Source organism: Trypanosoma melophagium (genome assembly GCF_022059095.1).
Source record: "Trypanosoma melophagium isolate St. Kilda chromosome Unknown ctg28segment0, whole genome shotgun sequence".
Lineage (NCBI taxonomy): Eukaryota > Euglenozoa > Kinetoplastea > Trypanosomatida > Trypanosomatidae > Trypanosoma > Trypanosoma melophagium.
In genome coordinates this window covers 155,421-180,366 of record NW_027125159.1, presented here as the reverse complement: position 1 = coordinate 180,366, position 24,946 = coordinate 155,421, and the positions used below count along the sequence as shown (strand labels likewise).

Sequence of the window (24,946 nt, the reverse complement as noted above, 5' to 3'; positions counted from 1 at the left end):
TATATTTATATAAGGGTTTGTAATAGGTGTATGGGGGAAACAAAAGTGAGCGAGTGAAATAATTAATGATGTCGGACTGAAATGACTATGATTGTTCTTCTTCATGATATAATTATCTCTCCTCTCTACTTTTTTTATTTTTAATTTTGTCTTTGTTTAGGTGTGGAAATGAAGATTATATATATATATATATATATATATATATATATATATATATATATATATATATATACGAACAATACAAGGGAAAAAGAGAAAATAAAATGAATAGAGGGTACTTTTATATGATTACTACTAATACTATAACTAATTCTATAACTTACTACTAGTACTAGTACTACTATAAGTAATATCAATACTATGAGGAATAGAGATGATTCCTCCATCTGCATTATATATATAATGAAATTACTGAAGTATACAAGTATATATATATATATATATATGAATAGCTATACATTTTTCTTCTTTTCTTTTCTCTCTTTTCTCTTTTCTCTCTTTCTTTCACTTCTATCCATATTAGTGGCGTGATAGGTCAACATCTGTAGTACGTACGCAAACTTTATACATATATATATATATATATATATATATATATATATATATATATATATATATATATATTTATTTATATATATACACACACACCCAGACACGAACGCAAGGAAATAAAAGTAGTCCAAAGGATTCCAGTACCGAAAGAAAAGAACAACAAGAGCAACAGCAACAAAGGAAAGAAATAAGCGTAATCCTTAAACAAAGAAAAGGGAGAAGAAAAAAAGAAGACAGAATATCAATAACAATATCAACAGCAACAACAACAACAAAAAAAAAGACAGACAGCGCTCATGTTAAAGGTTGTTCCCAGTGAACTGCAGTTTGGTGCATTAGCGGTAAATGAAACCCCATCCCACTGTCACTTTCGTGTAATGAACATGGATCCATTAGTGCCAGTCTCTGTGCAGTTAACCGCCACAACTGTTCCAGCCGCCATCCGCTTTCAGTTGTGGGATGAGAAATTACTGCAGTTAATGGGAGAAGATGATAATAATAATAATAATAATAATAATAATAATAATAATAATAATAATAATAATAATAATAATAATAATAGTGGTCATAACTATACGACGAATACTAGTAAAAAGAATACTAATACTAATAATACTAATGGGTGTAGCAGTAGCAGTAGTATGATGATGATGACGAACAAGAAGAATAGAAGACCCTACACAAATGCTGTAGATCCACTCCACCATGTGGTGAATGTGAATCCTAATAACAATAATAACAATATTCATTATTATCATTATAGCTATAATAACAATAATAACAATAATAATAGTAATAGTAATAGTCATCATCATCATTATAATAGTCATTATCATAATAATAGTTATACGTATAGTAGTTTACAGGGTCGTGACGGGGCACTTTCTCTCTCGTATAATGCCGTATTTGACAGTATTAACATTATTGATAAATTCGTACTATTACCATTAGAAGAAAAAGATGTTGTGGCGATATTTCACGCAGATCCCATGCAATTCTCTAATGTGATTGTGCAAGCACCACCGATGATTGTAAGTGGGGCCATTCACTTAACAGCCACTTCACTACCAACCACAACCACAACAATATGGGGAGAAGGAGTAGGATTAGGAGAGGGAAGTACACTTTTACCACCCACATCCACACAACAACAGGAAGAAGAAAAAGAACTAGATAGACCTGTTTTTACTATTACAGAAACTAATAATAATCATGGTAATAATACTAATACTAATAGTGATAGTGATAAGAATAAGGATAACCCAGTACAATCATCTCAAGACTATATGCGTAGGAATAGGCATGAGAAGCGGCCAAGTGGTGAGGATACCACGATGAGTGCTAGTACGATGTATAATCATAGTAGTAGTACGAGTGGAACTAGCACAACAATAGCTATGGTGAATAGTACGAATAGTACTACGAGTGATACTAATACTAATACTAATACTAATACTAATATCAATACTACTACTACTACTACTGCTACTACTACTACTACTAATAATAATAATAATAATAATAATAATAATATGGGCAATAGTAATAGTGGTGTGATAACGGTTCGATCTCCTCTGTTGAAGGCGGTGCGTTCTGAGACGGTAACACTCCCCTTTAGCGCGAGTGTCTTTCTCTCACTTCTCACAATTAACAGAACAGAACTGCAAACCACAATGGCTCCTAATAAAACACACTTAATGGATTTCACTGTTACGAACGCCTCTGCTCTTCCACTTCCATTTGTTATTCGCCTGCAAACTATACCGCAGAAGAATCTCGAACTCGCCGTATATGAAGAGGAGAAGTTTGAGGAACCAAAGATGGGCCGCGTCTTACTATTGAACAGTCATGCTTCCATGCACTTTACACTTATGCTTCGCACACATGCGAGTCTGACGGCGTTAACGGCGAGTGGTGCCGTACACTTTCGTGCGGTATTACAATGTGATAATCTGCGGGATGCACGTAATTCGGAGTTATTACATGTTTGTGTTTCTGTTGTCGCACCAGCAGCGGCTCGTGCGGATCTTGTTTCAGTGGTGGAGCCGTTATTGGATTTTGGGGCTGTTTATCGTGGAACGAATGTGGTGCGGGAATTACATCTATGCAGTAATACTACTACTACTACTACTACTACACATAATAATAATAATAATAATAATAATAATAATAATAATAATAATAATAATAATAATAATGATAATAATAATAACAGCAATAATAGTAGTAATAGTAGTAGTAGCGACGATAATAATAATAATAATAATAATAATAATAATAATAATAATAATAATAATAATAATAATAATAATAATAATAATAATAATAATAAGGGTGATGGTAGTAGTGGTAATAATAATACTAGTAATACCAATGATAGTAATAGTAGTGGGAATACGAATAGTAATACTACTAATATGACTACTAGTAATAATAATAGTAATAATACCAATCATCGTGGGGAGAGCGTGACGGTGCGGTTAGTGAATGCACGGCCACAGAACTGTGAGGGTGTACTGACAATTGTGCGACTTGAGCGTGTTCTTAATGAAAATAGTAATAGTAATAGTAATAATAATGGTGGTAATAATAATAATACAAATACAGGAACTATTGCAAGCGTTTCAACTACTACAGGTGGTATAACGACAACTGCTACTGGGACCGTTATCGCCATTGGTAGTGGTGATAGTAATAATAATAATAATAATAATAATAATAATAATTCTTCAACGAGTTCTACTGCGCCTCATCTTAACAGCACGGTTGCTGGTGGTAGTAATGATAACAGCATGAGCAGCAATATTAGTACTGAACCCAACACCGGCAATAGTAACAACAACAATAACAACAATAGTAATGCCAATAACAGTAATGATGGTAATAATAATAATAATAATAATAATAATAACAGTACCATGGGAGCTGAGGCTGGTGGTTTTAATGTAGTGCCGGTAGAAGAGTTGGTGATTATACCACAAAAGACACCAATGCCTGTGGCTATTATGTATATTCCATCTACAGATCGAGAATGTAAAGGCACATCGAACCTCAAATTTGAAGTTGAACTTCTTGTTACGGCGAGTGGTACTAGTCATTGTAATAGTAATAGTAATAATAATAGTATTAGTGGTGGTAATAGTAATCATACCAACACGAATACCCATAATACGAGCAATAGTAACAATAATAACAGTAGTAGTACTGGTGGTAATATCCATACTAATAATAATAATAATAATAATAATAATAATAATAATAATAATAATAATAATAATAATAATAATAATAATAATAATAATAATAATAATAATAATAATACTAATACTAATACTAATAATAATAATAATAATAACAGTAGACAACAACAGCGTGTGGTGGTGCGTTGTGTGGCGACTCTCTTCACTAGTACAATTGTGGCTTCCCAAACAAATATTAACTTTGGCGATTGTCAAGTAGGACAGAGTCGTCGATATACATTTTCTATTGAAAATCCCTCGCCACTCCCCACTACCATACGTGTACAACTGCGAAGTAAGATTATTTCTATTGAGGGTGTACAACCAAGAGTGGCGGCTACAGGTGGAAGAGAAACCGTAGAGGAGTTTTCCATCGCCCCACACAGTAGTTTACCCATCACACTACGTATTAACCCACAACGTGTGAATCCCAACTACCGCAAGCAACTCACCATTGTAAATATCTCTAATCCCGCAGAGGATCGTCTTATTGTAAACATTGAATCAAATAACATGGCCCCATCTGAGGCAAAATTGCATAATGAATTATACACCTGTGAATGTAAACCACCCTGCGATGATGGTGGAAGTAGTCATACGAATAGTAATAGTGGAGGAGGAGGAAGTAGTGGAAGTGTTGGAGGCGGAAGTGGGAGTGTTGGAAGTAATAGTGCTGGAGTTGTGGTGGGCGTTAGTGGTGGTCGTAATAGCGGAAGTCTCTCTTCTCCACTCTGTGCTATTATAAACGTTCCACTTATTGTGGCCTACACATTGCAATCTAAAGTAGATTATCCACTTGTATTGCGGCTGGAATGCACCGGTGCGGAGATTACAACGTTTTGTTTGGACGGTGGAATGATGGCGGCGGAGTTTGAGGCACTCGCGGCGGAGTTGCGTTCGTACTGTAATTATACCCGGGATGCGAATTTGTTACTTCAGCAACCGGATCAATTATCTCAACAACAACAACAACAACAACAACAACAACAACAACAACAACAACAACAAGGACAAGAACAACAACAACAACAACAGCAAGGACAACAAGGACAAGAACAGGATCAACAACAATCACAACAAGAACAACAACAACAATCCACATCTGTATCTACATCCGCACCCTTACCCACATCATCATCTCAACAGTATCATCAACAACAATCACAACAACAACATCAGGAGCAACAGCAGCAATCTACATCTGTATCTACATCCGCACCCTTATCCACATCATCTTCATCGCATTATCAACAACAAGAAGAGCAGTTGTTTGAACGTGTAGAGGAGGTACGAGATCGTGTAACGAAGGCATTACGTCAATATGCTGTTGCCACACAAAGTATTACACTTGAACCAGGCACTAGTCGCACGGTGTATGTACAAATCTACCGTACTAACGGTACGAGCGGGGATACCGTAACGAAGGAGGATGGTGTTAATATCGCCGTTGAGGGAATTGAGGTTCCACGGTTTATGCGGCTTTCCTATCGTCTGTGTGCCACACGATTTGAATTAAGTGGACAGAGAACAAAGAACTTTGGAGAAGTCAACATTGGAGAACGTAAAACAACGAAATTACCAATTGTGAATCAGTGTAATTCTATCTTATTACTGCGTCTAACAAAATCGAGGTCTGTGGCGGCAGGTCATATTCGAATGGAGAATTCTGACCGAAATTCTATTTATTGCCGTATTCGTCCATACGCCACGAAGGAGATAGAATTATCTTTTTGTCCAGGTATTAAAGGGACCGTTGGAGAGCGTATTCAACTCACGAATGTCCTCGATCCATCCAATGAGGTAACCATGACTGTAAAGGCTACTGTTATTAAGGCAGAAACGTTTGATATCAGTCCTCAATCATGGAGTTTCGGGGTTGTAAACGTCCCATTACTCCTACAACAGTATAGGAATAATAACACCGGTAATACCGCAATCTCAACAACAACAACAACAACAACAACGACAGGAACAGCAACAGCAAGTGGGGGAACTCGTGAAGAAAGTGCTCTATTAGCCGCACGCGTAGGTGCACGTTTTACAGTTTCTAACACTAGCAGTTCACGACGTGCTTTACGACTTAAACTAGATTTACCTATGCATGTACACAGTGGAGGTGGAACTGGTAGTAATAATACCAGTAGTTTTGGTTTGCCTAGTGTGGAAGCTGTGGCAGGACCGGTAGATCGTTTCTTTAAGTTTGAGGGTGTAGATGTGCGAATGCAATTAGAGATGGAACATCGTGGATCAAGCTCAGGCTCTTCACGTAAACTTGAGGAAAAGATTGAGAAACTTGAACAAAAACTAAAGATTTACCATCGTAAAAATAAGACGGATAAAGTGGCGGCGGCGATGCGACAAATTGAGGCACTTAAACGGGCTCTCACAGGGGAAGGGGTTGATCTCAGTACCACTTCACAACAAGAAGGAATGGGTAATAATAATAATAATAATAATAATAATAATAATAATAATAATAATAATAGTGCACAAACATCCCAATCACAACAACGTTTTATTGAACTCTCAGAGAGCGAAGATGAAAAGGCACAAGTAAAGCCTAAAGGACGTTCTTTGCAGCACCCAGAATTACTTTCTATGCTTCTACGCGATGGTGTTGCACTGCCTGAAATGAATGCAGGAGAGTCGGTTATTTTATTACTTAGTCTAACATGTATTCGGACGGCGGAATGGATTCCAGCCTCACAGAGTGGAAGCATCACATTTCTTCTTTATGAAACAAAAGACACGGAAGCCAATCGTCTTATTCCTGTGGATATTACACTTGTACCCACGGAGGGTGGATCGGATGGGGAAACAACGGCAGAGGGGACTTCAGGAGTATCCGATTCATTAGATGTGAAAATTATAACTCCACGTCATCATCATCATCATCCACACAAATCATCATCACGATTGGGATTGGAATCATTATCACATTCACCTGCTGGAGATGGGGCATTGCTGCTGGGAGCACAACCGTCTCCCACGGCAATAGTTTTAGCAGCCCCATCACGTATTGCACTTGGATCTGGAGATGGAGCTATCTCGGCTACTTTTATGGGATGTCCAATGGCAATTGTGGGAAATTGTATTGTACAGGAAACGTGTAGATTCTCTATAATTATAGCAGCGACAGGGGATACTTCTGTTGTGGTGTTAGAACCCATTCGCTGTTGCGAAAGAGGAGGTGTTGGAGCTGGTGGTGGAAGTTATGGTGGTAGTAATAATCTTAGTGGAAGTGGTGGTTCGAATAATACCATAAATAATGCTAATTTAAACAATTTTGATATAGGTACAAAAGGATCATTTTTTTCACTATTGCCGTATTCATCTGTGACACCAAGTACGTTAGACGCACAATTTAGATTCACACCACGTAATGGTGTGGTGCGTGAGCATGAATCACTATCAATTACAGTGGAATGTACTCCATCTAGTATTGGTCCTCAGCGTTACTTTATTCCTGTTAAGAACCTTCAACAAACAGGGGAGGTAAAATATATGGTGGTAGAGATTAATCCTATAATGGAGGAAAAAGGAGAGGATGAACAGCAACCATTTCTATTATATGTCTCACCACAAGAATTAATTCTACCAGATATTATATTACCATGTGATGAAACTCGACTTGAGGTGCAATCTTTCATAGTACATTGTCGTCTTACAGTCCCACATGCATTACTTATACGTTCGAATCGTCCATCACTTGTGGGTCTCTTTATGGATGCGAAGTGTACTATTCCTCTTGTAAATCCAATTCAACGTGTAGTTGGGCATGAAAAAATTCGCATTTATGTTCGATTTCACCCTTGTGAGCGTACACGACGTCATGTAAGTCGTATTGTGACAGCTGGTATTCTCATTGAAGCTATCACCGCTATCTCACATAATACTACACATACTGGTAATAATAATACTAATAATACTAATGGTAATAACCATAGTGGTTCCACCTCCGGAATGAGTTCTGTTATTGGAAGTAATACTGCCCCATCATTATCATTATCATTCACTACCGCAACAGCAACGGCAACAGCAACTGGAATGGATATAAATAATGAACGTGTTAGTGGACACTACACAGTTCTTGCACAAACTACTGTACGTGTAGCCGCACGTATTGGTAGTGGCGAACTACACATACGTGAATCCCACATGGATCTCGGTAGTGTTGCCCCACACATACACCTTGCCCACGCCACACCACATGTAATGAATCCATCTGATTACTTTACAATACGAGCACGTGTATCGGCGGGTATGGCACACACACGTATAGAAACCGTAGAACTCACAATTGTGCCGGGTGGTGTGGTGGAAGTACCATTTACAATGCAACTCACTGCACCTGGATTATTACGGGAGTCTTTAACGGTATTTAATCTCAGTTGTAAACAGAAACCACTTACGGTGGGAGTCTCTGTATTGCGACATGATGAAGCCATATCTGCTATTGTTGTTGAGGAAAGAGAAGGGGAAAAAGAAAAGACGGAAAAAGAGAAAAGAGAAAAAACCGAAAACGAAAAAGAAGAAAAAGAGAGAATATTAAGAGATCGAGATGATGCAACAACATCTCCACTTCCACCACCATTACCATTACATAGAAGTATGAGTGGTGGAAGTACAACAACAGCAGCTCTACAGCAAACATCATCCATTGTAGTACTTCCCACGGCGGCTGTTGTACTCGGCGAGGACGGTCTCTTCCGCCTCCACGCACCCGTTACGAGTACATCACTGCATATAACAAATCACAGTACATGGGACATCATTCTCGTGGCGAAGAGTAATATTCCACTCTTCTTTGGATTGCCAGAGAGTTCTACGGGTGGGGTGGGAGTCCCACCGCCATTAACTCCATTGCTTTTGCCGCCATCCTCCTCCTCAACATCATCGACGTCTGCTGTGCCAATGCCACAATTACACACCGAGGATCCTGTTTCACCTAAAACTACAACAACAACAACAACAACAACAACAACAACAACAACAGGAACAAGTACAACAAGCATGTCTCATGCATATCCAGGTGGACGTATACGATTGGAGGCGAGTCATACAGAGGCGGTTGCGTGGACACTCACAGCGGCGCCTCAACTCAAACTACAAGAGATGGAACGATTACAACAACATGAAATTGTAACTGTTGAAGCAACTGCACAGGTGTATGTAGCGCAAATCACGGATGAGGCAGTGTCATATAACTATAATCCTATACTTTTCCCGGTAAAGCGGGCCTTACCAAAGGTGGGACAGTGTGTACTACTACCAAGGTTTTTAGTAAGACTCGCATTAAGTGAGGGACGGGCGGAACCGGCACGGATTGATCTTGGTGTTGTTAGTATGCACAAGAATGTTGGTTCTGTTAACAATGGCGAAGATGAGGGTCTACCGTGCTATGATGGAAATAAAAGAGGCACAAGTGCAATAGGTACTACCCAATCTATCAATTGTAGGACATCACGCTGGTTGTATGGTGTTGGTGGTAACAGTAGAGAAAAGAGCAGTAAGAGTACACCGGCGAAGATACATTTAACAAATCTCTCTCCTGTTTTACCACTACGTCTTAGTATTGAATGTGAACCAACTGTACGTTTTACTAGTAATCGTCTTGTTGTACCACCACTACAAACTGTTACTGTGGAAGCATATCTTGAACTAAAGCTTATTCGAACACAAGGTCCATTCCGTTTTGCCGTTTTCTTTGTCAATGAACTGAATCCTGAAAATGATATGGTTGTATATATAACAGGACAATACTACTTGAAGGTGTTTGAACTTTCTTGTGATGGTGTAATGGATGATGTACGGGATTCACTCTCTATGGCCCCATTACGTGTAAAAGATATTTCTGCTGTTGTTGCAGATGCTGATAGAAGTATTCCTGCTACACCTCAAATTCTATCGGAAAGTAAAATTGTGGTAACAGCAACAGAACCAAGTGTTGCAGAGGTCTGTTTACGAGTTACCGAGAATCCAAAATTAGAAGGATTAATTCAATTACAGGCGTTACAATATGATGCCGCTGCTTCTATACAAAAGTTTGTCTTTGGACCGGTAAAACATACCACAACAAACAATACGAGTATACCTATAAATAGTAGCAGTGGTGTTGGTAATAGCGGTAATACGAACAGTAATAATACTAATGCCAATAACAGTGGAGGTGGTACAGGTATTAACAATGGATCTTTTTCTACCGCCGCTTTAGGTAGTGTTACAAGTATTGGAATCTCTAATGTTACAACAACGAATGGTAATAATAATATGAATATGAATACTAATAGTAATAATAATACTAGTGTTGGTGTTGGGAATGGTACAAATACTGGAGGTGTATTAGGTGTTGTTGGGACTTCCACGTCTTCTACGGCAGCCACTGGTGTTAATACAGGAACTTCCTCTGGAATGGATACGATAGTGGCACCAATACGACAACGTGAACAGCAGTCTTTTCGTTTGCGTTGTATGTTATTAAAGGAGGATTTGGCGGCACTCGCAGGTGCCTTCTTTGGTCAACGTAAAAGTAAACGTTTAGACATTTGCCGTGAACGACAGGCATTAACACTAGACAAATTATCAGATGTCGAACGAAGACGGGTAACGAGTTCATCCACTATGTGGCTTGGAACCCTCTTCTTCTCTAATGATTTAACAGACGGTGAGGAAGAAGTGCAGGTGTTTAGTACATTAAGTGCATTTCAAACATTTACGGTATCATCAAAACTTGTTTTACGATCACATCGAACCACAAGATCACCAGCTGCAGGAATAGGAACATCTCGATTCTTATCATCATCATCATCATCCTCATCACCATCATCAGTGTTATCATCGATATTATTGTTTGGTCAACAATTAACACTCACTACCACTCCATTATCACAGGTGTATGTGGGTGAGTTAGTGATATCCAATCCATGTCTCTTTCACACCGTATCTCTTTCCGTTACGGCGGTGAAGGATCGTATGTATAACGATAGTGTGGCGATCTGGTGTATTTCAATGGATGATGGATCTAACACAACGGTATTATCACCCTCACCATCATCACAACAAAGACAACAACAACAGCAACAATTATTATCATCACCACCCGCATCCTCTCTCTCTGCAGGGATATCAGGAACGTTTCATAGAGAACGCGTTCATCGTCCCACGCTATTGCCGAGTGAGAATGAAATGAGTGGGGTACTGCATACAGAGATTTCTATTGGTAAGGCCATCAGTAATAATAATGATAATATTGGTAATAATAATAACCGAGATGTGTGTTCCTCATTATCCTCATCACCACTACCACAACCACCACAACCGGCAACAACGACGACAAATGAGACAACAACAGATAATGATGAGGGGAAGACGGTGTTTCTTTCAATTCCACCACAATGTACACAACGCGTACAAGTGATATTACGTGTGGAGATGGGCCGTTATCCATCTAATGTGGAACAAGCTATAGCATTAGCACTCTTTGATGAAATTGTACCATGTAGTGCGGCCGTAGTCCGTATGACACTTGTCCCTATGGACGATACAACTCAAGAGGAAGAAGAAGAGGAAGAATATCGTCATCGCCATCGCCATCGCCATCATCATAGCAATAGTCGTCCTAATAATTCATCACAACAATTGGTTTCACGTGGTTCAATGCCCCAAGTGGATTTAGAGTTTCTCCGAGAAAATACGAAGGATGGGGATAGAATACCTGAATCAGACACAACAGGAGCCGCGTCTCCTCTTGCCACAGCTAGTGGTGGTAGTGGTACTGGAGGTGTATTAACTAGTACTACTAATACTACTAATACTACTACTGGTGCTAATACTAATAATACTGCTAATACTACTAGTACGGGAGGTGGATTAATGACGGTATTGGAGTCCCATGATACTTCACAAGTACCGTCCACACCGTTACGGGTATTATCTTTACACGGCAATTGTCAACCTGTGCCAGACTGCATCGGAGCATACGCTAGTAATTTCTCCTTTGCAAAGGATTCTCCACCCACAACAGATATTACAATTCGTAATAATCTCACAGACGCTGTTGTCGAGTATAATGTGGTAGTTGTATCACAAGGACCTCAACCGTGGTTATTATTACCGAGTGCGACGGCGGTACTGGAACCAGGTGAGACACAGCCACTGAGACTTAATATTCTCTCCACAGAACCTGGATCTTTTGTTGGTTATGTGAATATATTTAATAATGCGGTACCAAGTGAGATGTTGTTACTCCAAATTAATGCGGATGTATTCGTACCGACAACGGGGGAAGGATTATTTGAGATTCTCGCCTCTAATGGACAACGCCTACCAGCTAATGCAGAACGGCAAGTCTTTGTTGGACGACTTTTTGGCGATAACTCTTTACGAGCCTATACGGCATTTGAGATTATAAATCGCTCCTCTGCCCCGTTAGAGTTTCCTGTCGCCGTGGTAAAACCCTTTCGTATAGAATTTAACAAGATGCCAAGTGAGGATGACACTATTGGACTGATTGCACCAATAACGACTACGTCTGATGTCATTCCCAACTCTAATGCGAGCAGCAGTATTAGTAGCTACAGGATGAATAGTAGTAGTGGAACCGATATGCATGGTAAAGATAACATTGCTGGAGGTGTATCATTGCGGAGTACAGAAGCTACAGGAGATGGAGAGAATAAACAACAACATCATCATCATCATCATAGTAGTGGTCATAGCAACATTGTGGATAATCGTCCAATGTGTGATGTACGCCTGTTAGTATGTAATCTAAACTCCGTACCAGCCGTACGTGGACAGAAGTGTTTTGTAGTAGATCCCAAATCCCGTGTAAAGGTTGCCTTTCTTCTTATGTGTGATCAATTACATCTTCCTAGTGGTTTGGCAGCCTGTGGTGAGGTGGCGGTAGTACTAAAGTGTAAACAAGCACGAGATGCAAGATTTGTCTTTCGAGCTCGCTTTGAAGTTTGCCGTTCATCTATGGCAGTAGAAAGACGGGTATTCTTTAGTGCGGCAGATGATTATACTCAGCGTATTTCCATACGGAATTTACGATCACGTGAGATACGAGTTACGTATCGTACCTCTTCGCCTATTCTCGATATAATGGTAGGAGATAAGGAGAAACAACAAGAACAACAACAATCAAAACAGGATAACAATAATACCATTAGTATTGAAGTTGGTGCAACAGCTTTTATTTCTGTACGACTTAATATTGAACATCTTGCGGCTTTACGTAATTGGGGTAATCTTAGTGATTTAGAAGCTGCACTTCCAACTATCTGTGAACATTTAGTACTATTAAATGAACGTAATCCAAGTGAACATGTACGTCTGGAGATATGTCATCTTCCCCCTACCGAATCTCCACTTACCGCACTTTCCATGTATTCCATGTTATCATCTGTGACATCTGTACAACCACTAATGAAACCTGTAAGGGTTGGAAAATCTCACATTAGTGAAGATCGACTTTTTCAGTTTGTACAACGTCTTTGGTGTGTACTTTCGGAGGCTTCGGATGTATTGGTGTCGGAGTTTCAATACTACACCGCACCAAAGGGAATAGAACTCCCAGCTAGCTTGAGTTCCATGATCGCAAACAATAATAATAATAATAATAATAATAATAATAACAGCAACAGTAATAATAACCAAGGTGGTACTAGTGTTAGTGGTGGATCCCGTACATCTTGCTGGAAAGCACTACATACCCTTTTGGTAGATCTCACATGGCTGGTGGATGAATTACTGTATTATTCTATTCTACTAGAGAACTCACGTGCTATTGAGGCGTATAGTGTGTTTCTCACAGCATCTATTACTAATCATCCTATTATGCGTGCATGGCAAGAACATAAGGCTAATCTGCCATCCACATGCATTTTTGCTGTGTTTGGACAATTCCTGGAGACGATTGATGCCCTACCTTGGCCAACACCATCTACTGAGTGATGGGAATAATCAAATGTAAACCTGAAGAAAAAGAACTAATATATATATATATATATATATATATATATATATATATACTTGGCTGGATGGATGTAGCTAAGGAGTTTTGCTGCCTGAGTGTGAAATATAGGGTTAATGTTATGGAGAGGGGACAAAGAGAGATGTTTCCCTAAAGTTTTTGAAATAAAATATTATTGTATGTCTATGTTCATATCTATGTGCGGATAGATATATCTTTCTCTATGTGTAAGTGTCTCTGTCTATTTGCCGAACCTTCATGTTTCTTTTTTCTTTTATTTCTCTTTTAGTAGTCAACTTTTGGTGATGAACATTATTCTTCTTGCAGTCCAGCGTGCGATTTTGTTTGACTGAATCTTTTTTCTTTTCCGATATATTACGATATCTGAGTTTGCAACTTTTATTATTATTATTATTATTATTATTATTATTATTATTATTATTATTTGACACGTTCGTCCTCTTTTCTTTTTTGCTGTTGTTATTATTTTGGCTTCGTCTTATACGTTTCTTTTTCTTCCACCGTTGGACATACATAGATACGAGGGAATAAAAGAAAGAAAGATATGCTTATATTAAAATTCTTGACATGTACTATTGAAATATACTTATTTCATTGCATACTTTGATTTTTTCACTTTTTTTTTAAACTCTCTGTTTCTGTTTTTTTTTCTCTTTACCCTCTGTTCGGACCCTTTTTTGCGTTTTACAGCCCTTTTTTCCTTTCTTTTTTCTCTTGAATCATTTCTGTAGACTCACACCACTAAGTCGATAGCGCGATACGAGTTTCAACAACACTTCACGTGAAGTCATGGCAGAACATCAACGGGATCACTTATCGAATGAAGGCCATTCATCCACTGTAAATCCAATGCCACTACTAGCCCCAATTGTGCAAAACTATGTGGAGCGAACCATAGATGTAGGACCAAATGAACGTATCGTGCCGGGTGAACGAGTGGCCCCACATGTGATAAATGGATTAATGAAAGATAATGCAATTGCGGCAGGGGAATTGGGGCGTCCGTCTGTTCCAATGCAAGAGACTTCATTACTTGTGGCTCGTCAACTTCCAACAGGTGGTTGGCCCTCGTGTAGGAGTGTTATTAGTACGTTATCCCTATCACTTGATGCGATGGATGGTTCATTGCAGCTTACGGAATACGCCGGGGAAGATCCACTGGATCCTGTTGTTTAGTCATATTAATAGGGGTAATGTTAATAGTATTGGTAGGAGGTGGGGGTGGGGAGTGGATTCTTTTTTACGTGATCAAGTTATTTTCCCAGAGGGGGAAAGAGAAAAAAAAAGGCAAGTATGAGAAGCATACAATATTTATCTAAATAATACTAGTAATAATAATAATAATAATAATAATAGTAATAATAATAATAATAATAATAATAATAATAATAATAATAATACTATGAATGAAAAGAGAGAAAATAAAAGAAGGGAACGAATACTTGATATGGGAGTTCAGGATTATCTCTTAATACCTGTTTGTTGTATTATTATTATTATTATTATTATTATTATTATTATTATTTACTTCTTTTTCTTCTTTTGACTCGGAGGGAATAGAAAAGGGAGGGAGAGAATAGAGCTCCTTTTTAAAATAATTAATAATGAGGTACATATACATAATATATATGAGGATATATTTGTCATCTGTATACTTTTCTTTCTTCCTTTCTTTCTCTGTTTTTTTTTTTTGTGCGTGAATTTGTATGTCTTTCTTTAAATCCTCCTTTTTTTTCTATTTAAAGAGACATTTTGCATTGGTCGTGGTATTAATTGAAAACAACTATTATGTCTCTTTATTTATCGTTATTGGTAAACTTTTTTTTTTACTATTTTCTATTCACATCATAGATCTCTAAACTGTTGTACACGTACGTATAATTCCGTGATTGTTTTTTTCTTCTTCCCTTTCTCTTTACATTTGTTTTTATTGTATGCCAGCATGTGCTCTCAAAGACATTTAAACAATATTTCTTTTTTCTTTTCTTTATTTGTTTTTCGTGTAGTTGTTGTTTTCTCGTTCGTTGTATTGTATTTTTTTTTTTTTACTAGTTTTCCTTCTCACTGCTTTTTTAACTCTTTATTTTTCATACCTTTCTTCTTTTTCCTATTATAAACGAGACACCTCTTTCTCTCTCTCTCTCTCTCTCTATATATATATATATATATATATATATATATATTTCGTATTCTTGCCTATTATACCCCATATTCATATCCATCATTTCCTCTTTTCTTTTCTTCTTTTCTCGTCTCTTCCATATTAACAAATAATACACATAACCCCCCATACAACCCGCTATTTAATGGACAACACTTGCATTACACCCGATTAAAAAAAAAATAATAATTAAAAAAAAAGAGGCCAAAATTCAATAGCCAAACACATTCCACAAATCAAACCAAACCAACAAACAAACCAAATAAACCCACAAGTAAAAAAAAAGAAATAATGGCAAAGGGCAAGAAGAGCGGTGAGGCGAAGGGAACGCAGAAGCGCCAGAAGAAGATCCTGCGCGAGAACGTGCGCGGCATCACACGCGGATCCATCCGCCGCCTGGCTCGCCGTGGTGGCGTGAAGCGCATCTCTGGTGTCATCTACGACGAGGTGCGTGGCGTGATCAAGTCGTTCGTGGAGGGCGTCGTGCGTGACGCCACAGCCTACACCGAGTACTCACGCAAGAAGACGGTCACCGCCGTCGACGTCGTGAACGCACTGCGCAAGCGCGGCAAGATCCTGTACGGCTATGCGTAAGCGCCCCGCACGGAGCGTTCGAAGCAGCAACAAAGGGAAAAAGCAGCGGGGGCCCTGTGCCCTCCGTGAATATAGATAGACTAGTATTGGGATGGAACCGTCCTGCGTGCTAGGCGGTACCTCTACCGCCTTCTCTGTGTTTGTGTGCTTGTGTGTGATTCTGCCACTGTGTCTCCCACGCTTTCTTTTACACCCCTTCTTTCCTTTTCTCTCTCTCTCTCTCTCTCTCTCTGTGTGCCTCCCTGTGCCTGTTGTGGCAAAGAGCACGACAGCGAAGAAGCTAATTGCAAGTAAAAACACAAGCACCAGAAATGGCAAAGGGCAAGAAGAGCGGTGAGGCGAAGGGAACGCAGAAGCGCCAGAAGAAGATCCTGCGCGAGAACGTGCGCGGCATCACACGCGGATCCATCCGCCGCCTGGCTCGCCGTGGTGGCGTGAAGCGCATCTCTGGTGTCATGTACGACGAGGTGCGGGGTGTAATTAAAGCCTTCGTCGAAGGTGTTGTGCGGGATGCCACGGCGTATACAGAGTACGCACGGAAGAAGACAGTGACGGCTGTGGATGTGGTCAATGCATTGCGGAAACGAGGAAAGATTCTATACGGTTATGAATAATATATATATATATATATATATATATATATATATATATATATGCATTAATGTGTTTTTTGCTATATTTGCTATGCTTCAATGGGTTCCCGTACATAATATATATATATATATATATATATGTTTGTATATGGATCACTGAAGAAAAATTAAAAAAAAGAAAAGATATGAGTTTGGCAAATAGGTTTTTGCTACGTATGTTTGCGTTTAAACTGTTTTATTTATTGAAATTATACACAAACAGACAAACAAAAAGAAAAAAGGAAAAAGAAGAGTTATGAATATCTACAAAATTAAAGATGGAAAGAAAAGAGTATGGGAATGGAACACTTATCCACGATACGATACATAAATAAATATATCCATGCATATTATTAATTTGCTCTTGCATTCTTATTTTTATCATCAAATAAATACAGCGAAGACAATGATTGAAGAGGAAAGGGGGGAAAAAAAGAAAGGAAAAAAGTATAAAGTTTTCTTTTATTATTATTATTATTATTATTATTATTATTATTATTATTATTATTATTATTATTATTATTATTATTATTATTATTATTATTATTATTATTATTATTATTATTATTATTATTTGGGTATGGGGCATGTGCGATTAACAATAATAAAGTACGGCATTGAATAGAAGCTCTTATGGGAAAAAAGGTAAAAAGAAGAAAGAAAGAAAGAAAGAGATTCTAATGAGGAGGAAATGAGGAATACTTTATATTTGTATTGAATTCTTTCTCTTCTTTTTCTTCTTCTTTATTTGATTATGGTCTGTTAATGTAATGATTCGTACTGAAGATCTTTTGTTTTTTATTCTTCGTCTCAGGTATATATAATCTTATTTTCTCCTTTCTTTTTTCTTTTTTTTTTAAATCTCTCTTTATCATTATTATTATTATTATTATTATTATTATTATTATTATTATTATTATTATTATTATTATTATTATTATATCTGTCTATCATTAGGGTTCACATAGGCGTATAAACACATACACATAAACACCGTTACACCAACACACAAATATATACATATATTTCTATTTATTTATTTATTTATTTATTTATTTATTTATTTACAAAAAAAAAAAATACTTGAAGAGATAGCCAAGTAACACAAATAGTAGAGATTTCTCATCTATAGCTACCGCCCCTCCTTCCCACCCTTTCACTCCTTTCTGTGGATACACGTACACACACCTGAAGGTGTTCTCTTCTCTTTTCTGGTTTTAAAAAAGGGAGGAACAGAGAGACTATTACCGTCGTATTATTATTATTATTATTATTATTATTATTATTGTTCCTCTGAGGTATTGCGGTGTGCGTGTGTGTGATTGTGTTGATTTGAGTCGCTTATATAAATATAAATTAAATAAATATATAAATATATATAAATATAAATATTATATATTTATTTATTTGTATATACTTCTGACGTACATTTGTACGTATGTCACTTGACAGTCGGGCTGATATGGTCTCCGCAACTCCACAGACAGAACGACATGCCCACTCCGTAAGAGGAAAACAACAAAAACAAGAGGGATATATTCTTTCCGCAAAGGAAATAATACCCCTCACCGCACGAAGAACTGGCGATGGTGCCCGCTTCGCTAGAGGAGAAGGCAAAGAAGTTGGAACAGGAATTATTCCCATCTCCGCATTACGCGAGGAACAGATATTAGACACTATGGAGGTTAATACAACTACTAGCAGTAGTAGTAGAGATGGGTCAAAGATCTACGGATCTAACAGTATTAGTAGTTCTAACTGTTCTAGCAAAGATAATGTTATTATTGTTGCCAGGAATGAATATATATCTGGTACGAGTCGCCAACGGAGTACAACGCAAATGATGGAAACACGATTACAGCAGCCCACCACACACAGGGTTTCTTATTCCGGAGAAAACCCATTAAATAATAATAATAATAATAATAATAATAATAATACTACTACTACTACTACTACTACTACTACTACTACTACTACTAATAATAATAATAATAATAATAATAATAATAATAATAATAATAATAATAATAAAACTATTACTAATATTACTACAGATAAGGGAATAACAAGTAGGATGGGCAGTAACTCCGTGAGTGCTGTTCTCGCCGGTAAATATCTACGCCAATCCACCTCCTATAATAATAGTGTTTCAGCGGTGCATGAAATGTTAATGCGAGAGCGAGGTCGACACTCCTCTGGCGTTACACAGCAACGAACAAGAAAGAGTTGTAATGTGTTATCCACATGTGAAAATACGAATATCCCAGCAGGAGATTTAATAGAAGTTAAATGTCCCGCTTCCTCATCGGATCATCCGCATTTCCCACTAAACACAGTTACAAACACAAAAACGATAATAACACCATCATCAGTAATGCGTGATGATAAAAATATGGGGATGAAGATGTCTATATTGGCACCGGAAGAAGAAGAAAGGGAAAGGGAGAGGGAGGAGCAGAATGCAAAGCATACGGAAGAAACCAATTTGAATCGAAGACAACAAGAAAAAAAAGAAAAAGAAGGAGAAAAAGTAGTAAAGAAAGAAGCAAAAGAAGAGCAACAACAACAAGAAGAAAAGAAGGAGAAAGAAGAAGAAGATACGAATGAGAAACTTGTACCGCCTAGAGAACATGAAACCACTCTCCCACACTCCACCGGCCCCGTTATCTTTTCGCCCATTCCCGAAGTTCTACTAAACAATGATATGAAGGGAGGCGAAACACGGCAGAAACTACACGAAAAAGAAGAAAAAGGAAAGGAATCATCTCTAACATTTAGCAGTACTACACAATTACAAATACAGAAACTCCCATTGGTTTCATCGAGTTTTATGCGTAATGCTGATACAACGGAGGTGGATAGTTGTGTGGGAATTCGCTCAATTTCCATTACAATGCCATGGGGGCGTGTTCTTCTTAATGAAGGAGCCGGCGGTGAAAGTGAACATCATAATAAGAAACCACAAAAAGAACAACAAGAAGAAAAACAAATAGTGCCATCGAATTGTGTTTTTGTTAATGCGATTCAATCATGTGAAGAGGATGATAAACCGCCTAGTTTTGCTCGGTATGCATCCAGACCGAAAAGTACGCGTGAAACGGTAGAAACGTTAAAATTCCAAGAAGAACGGGAGGAAACAGGAGTAGAAGTAGAAGAAGAACCACATGTACAAATATATAAAAAAGAGGAGGAGAAGGAGCATCAGAAAGAACCACAAGAACATCTATCTTCATTCGAAGACGCAGATGAAATCAGTGAGGGAAATTTTGGAGATGATGAATTCTCATTAAGGACTGATAGTAAGAACGAAGATGAAAGGCCTGATCAGGGAATTCAATTACATGATGGAGAGTTTTATCGTGTTGGATATGCCGAAAATCGGGAAAACACAGAAGTAGTAAGTCTCATTGCAGATGATGTGGAACAGTTAGATGAGAAAACAGAACCTCAATGGTTGCAGGTACCAACACTATTTTTTCTCGTCTTTAACCTAATTAGACTTCACGAGGTTCAACAAAAACGACTACAATGGTACCAGGAACAGGAGCAAAAACGTGAACTTGCCTTGGCTATGGCAGATCCTTCTGGTTCTGTGGTTTTACCATATGAGGATCCTCCGCTTTCTCACTCCTTAAAACAATTGTATCTTCAACTTTCCTATTCCGTACTTGAGGTGAAAGGGATATTACTAAGACCCCATCTCACCCATTGGTCCGATACATCACTGCGGGATGCTGTGGGTCGTGTAGTAGAAACATGGAAACCAGATGAACCAAATAATGCAGAATTTGAAGATTCTTCATTTCGATTACTGAGTATTGTTTCCGCCGAGCGTGGCGGTCGTGTGGGACATACACCACTGTTTCCAATCTGGAGTTATATAGGTTCTACTAAACACACTCGTCTCTTAATGGTGTGGACAGTTGTATTTATGTGTCTGGCACTGATATCTCTTATATTACCGGCATTTTTTGGGGATATTCATGTGGCAATTCGTGTAGTTTTCACTGTAGTGACTGGTTTACTAATAATAGTCTTTGGTTTGGGTGCGGTATTACTCCTAGATTGTAATTCTGTTTCAGGATCAATACGGAATTTTGGTCGTTCGGAACTTCTGAGTCGTGTAGAGATTGCCGTCACTGAATTTAACAATAGCAATGCTAATAATAGTAATAATAATAATAATAATAATAATAATAATAATAATAATAATAATAATAATAATAATAATAATAATAATAATAATAATAATAATAATAATATCAAGAGTAATAATATTAATAGTAATAATAGTAATGATAATACGGATGCTGGTCTTGGTCTTCGTGTTGGCGGTGATGGCGTTGGTGTTCCTAATGGTGGTAATGGCCAAGAAAATATCAACAAATATTCCGGTTATTGGAGTGTTTATAGCCAACATAAGTGTAGTGCACTTGCAGAGAATGGAATGCAAGACCCACAAGGCGAAGTAAATGAACGGGCAGGGTTTCCAGCGATGCCTGTAAGAAACAGGAATGGATTGATACCAAACAATACTATGAATGGAGAAGGATCATGGGAACCGAGGATGACTTATAATACAATGAGTAGGCAAGTAGGTACGAAACATCAAAATAATAAAATGATGACGGATACTGTTGGTCGTTCTAATATAGCTACTACTACTACTACTACTACTCTTGCTTATGCTACTTCGACCGATATGGATAATTGTAATGATGTTAATAATGGTTGTGATGCTATGGAAAGACTTTCCAATACACGCGTTAGACAACAAAGGCATGAATGGAGAGGAAAAGAAAGTGGTACGCAAAGAATAGATGATGTTGCATCATCTGCTTCATATCAAACAGGAGAAGAAGCTAAACTTAAGGGTGATCGTTATAATGAACTTCTTATGGGTTGTGTTAGTTTTGAACAACAACAAATGGCAGAAGAACGTATGAAAGATAGGATGGTACGTACTCGTATGAGTCTTGGATGTGCGAATCCTCTTATTCAACCAAGGGAACAACATCAGGGAAATCATATAACAGGAGATCCCACAACTACTATGGTTCCAGATTGTACAAAAGAAGAAGAAGATAGAGAAGGGAAGCTCCTTGCAGCTCCTTGTACGTATAGTGGTGGTGCGGATGATATGAGTTTAAATCCAGATCATGACAATGGTGAGGAGCATGAAGATTATGTAAACGGTGATGATAATATGGGTGAAAGAAGGAAAATTTCTCCAGATTCTGGTTCACTAGCATGCCTTCATTTACAAGGAACTCGTACTAGTCTTATGGGTAACGGTTTAGATGGAATTTCTATTACCGCTTTAGTGTACTCCCGCCGAGGTGATTTGCGTAATGATGTGTATAAAGAATTATGGAAGCATAATTTTCTTTTACTACAACGTAATACACTCATGGCACTTGATGCGGCGTTTCATCGTGGTTCGAAACGTTTTAAAGTTTTCCTCTTACACACCCCCGATCTTGATGAGGCACAACTGCAGGTAGCACTCAATTGGCTTCAGCATCACCGTCGTCCGGTATTCTTTTTTGCCGCCACACTTGGAACGATGCCATCGCAGGTGCCATATAACGCGCGATTAAAGATTCCCCTCACGGTGCGTGATGTGGAGTTATTAATACTTTCCGGTATTGGCGTAGATGAGGAGATGAATAGTGTGAGTATATTTCGCCCCAGTAAACAGTTTAAGGTTCCACCTTATACACTCGGTAGACGACTGGGTGGTGGGGCGCATGGAAATGTATTTGAGGCAGAGATGGAGTTAACAGGGGCAAGATGTGCGGTAAAGCGTATGTATTTACGTGATGATCGTGATAATGGATTGCGGGGATCGGATAGACAACTCAAAGCTATTGCCCGCGAGGTAGAAATAATGAGTTCCTTAAGTCATCCGAATATTGTACAATACCTTTTTTGCGAGCGGGATGGGAATTGTGTTTCTATCTTTATGGAACTCTGCTCTGGTGGTTCCCTCCGTGCAAGAATTACACGCGAAGGCGGTAGACTACGCGGGGCGGAGCAAATTAAACGTATATTGCGTGATATCATTGGCGCCGTTGCCTATCTACACGGTAAACACATTGTCCATCGTGATTTAAAACCAGAAAACGTCCTCTTCCGTGACGGCCGCGCTAAAGTCAGTGACTTTGGTGCCGCCGTTTTCAAGTGTGGTGGAATACGACACGTGGAGGGCACCTTTGCGTACATGGCACCGGAAGTATTAATCGGCGAAACATACGGAAAAGCCTGTGATGTGTGGTCTATTGGCTGTATTGCCGCAGAGGCGCTTGCTATTCCCCTCCCACACCGTTCACTGGGATTGCCAGAGTTGTGTGAGATGTATCGACGTATGGCGTTAGATGCCACTCTGGAGTTTGACTGCAGTGAACCGACCGTGTCGGCGTTTCTGCGATTGTGTTTGCAGCGGGATCCACGCCGGCGGTGTGCTGTGGAGGAATTACTCGAACACGACATGTTGCGTGAGGGCGAAAAGGAAGATATGTCGGTGCAGAATTGGTTAACGATATGTGCAAAGCGGCGGCGATTAAAACAGCAGGAGTTATTGCAGCAACGGAAAGCGGCGGGTCGGGGTTCTAATTTTATGTGTGGAAATAGAATAGGCGGCGTTGGGAATCATATTAAGAGTAATAACAGTACTATTAATAATGGTCATAATAATAATCATAATCATAATAATAATAATAATAATAATAATAATAATAATAATAATAATAATAATAATAATAATAATAATAATAATAATAATAATAATAATAATAGTAATAATAATAATAATATGGTTAGCGGAGGAGGAGGTGGTGGTGGTGGGGTGCATGAGTGTGGATTACACCTCACACGTATGAATTCGCAGATGGGTTCTATGAGTGCTATTTCACTGCGTTCGGCTGACTTGCTGGGGGGACGGGGTACACCACGGCTAACACCCACCACACCGTCTTTATTTGAAAAAGAGAAATAACGAAAGAAATATTGATTGGGAGAAAGCGGGGGAAATGAATAAAGTAGAGATGGTTTCTTTTTTTTTTCTTTTCTTTTTTTTGTTTCTCTTTACGTGTTGGTGTTGTAATTGTGTTATTATTATTATTATTACTACTAGTAGTAGTATTAGTAGTAGTATTAGTATTATTAGTATTTTTGTGGTGTGTTTTTTATGTAGATACCTCTAAAGAGTGGGGGTATTATAAAACACTGAATGAAAGTAAATCCGTGTGGAAACAGATAAGAAAAAGAAAGAAAGAAATAAGAACAAAGGGAAATGTAATTGAATGAGCTATTTTCTTACACTGAGTCTTCTACAACTAGAATGGTGCAGGTGATGATGGTTCTAGGTTCTAGATAAATACATACAGAATATATATATATATATATATATATATATGACCATAATTGGTAGAAACAAATAGCTCATGTGAACATTTTTCTCTGTTTTTTTTTTGTGTTCGTAGTGGTTCTTTTTTATTTTTCAACTCTACAGAGAAAAAAAGAAAACAAATAAAAAGGCTAAAAAAAGTAAAGGTCTTGTTTGTTTTTTTCTGTGACGTGTGTATTGAGTTGCTTTTTAGTTTTCTTTATCGGGATGATTATTATTATTGTCTTATTTTATTTTATTTTATTTTTTTTTTTTTTGTGATATGGTTGCCGTTGATGGGTGTTATTTATGCTGCTATATATATATATGGTGCTGGGAATTTCTTTTTTTTTGTTTATATTGTCATTTAGTTCTCTTAGT

The 24,946-nt window shown here is 38.1% G+C and overlaps 5 protein-coding genes across 6 annotated transcripts; all 5 read left to right on the top strand.

The window, feature by feature from the left end:
- Positions 1-848: 848 nt before the first annotated feature.
- LSM04_004098 (uncharacterized protein) lies at positions 849-13,748 on the top strand (the record flags this gene model as incomplete). 2 transcript variants are annotated; one of them, XM_067330661.1, is made up of 1 exon in its annotated part: positions 849-13,748. In XM_067330661.1, the coding sequence occupies one exon, from the start codon at positions 849-851 to the stop codon at positions 13,746-13,748; it is 12,900 nt and encodes a 4,299-aa protein (XP_067190306.1). The 2 variants fall into 2 exon arrangements, with proteins under 2 accessions (XP_067190306.1, XP_067190307.1); XM_067330662.1 differs by having other exon boundaries at positions 10,764-13,748.
- Positions 13,749-14,072: 324 nt separating this feature from the next.
- On the top strand, positions 14,073-14,964 carry LSM04_008973 (uncharacterized protein; the record flags this gene model as incomplete). Its single annotated transcript, XM_067330650.1, has 2 exons — positions 14,073-14,110; positions 14,553-14,964. 2 exons carry the CDS (start codon positions 14,073-14,075, stop codon positions 14,962-14,964), a joined length of 450 nt encoding a protein of 149 aa, XP_067190357.1.
- A 1,276-nt stretch (positions 14,965-16,240) lies between these two features.
- Positions 16,241-16,543, top strand: LSM04_004769 (uncharacterized protein; the record flags this gene model as incomplete). The annotated part of the gene is made up of 1 exon (XM_067330639.1): positions 16,241-16,543. One exon carries the CDS (start codon positions 16,241-16,243, stop codon positions 16,541-16,543), a length of 303 nt encoding a protein of 100 aa, XP_067190315.1.
- Positions 16,544-16,854: 311 nt separating this feature from the next.
- Positions 16,855-17,157, top strand: LSM04_008603 (uncharacterized protein; the record flags this gene model as incomplete). The annotated part of the gene is made up of 1 exon (XM_067330628.1): positions 16,855-17,157. The coding sequence occupies one exon, from the start codon at positions 16,855-16,857 to the stop codon at positions 17,155-17,157; it is 303 nt and encodes a 100-aa protein (XP_067190352.1).
- A 1,456-nt stretch (positions 17,158-18,613) lies between these two features.
- LSM04_004570 (Protein kinase domain) lies at positions 18,614-24,175 on the top strand (the record flags this gene model as incomplete). Its single annotated transcript, XM_067330617.1, has 1 exon — positions 18,614-24,175. One exon carries the CDS (start codon positions 18,614-18,616, stop codon positions 24,173-24,175), a length of 5,562 nt encoding a protein of 1,853 aa, XP_067190311.1.
- Positions 24,176-24,946: the final 771 nt, after the last annotated feature.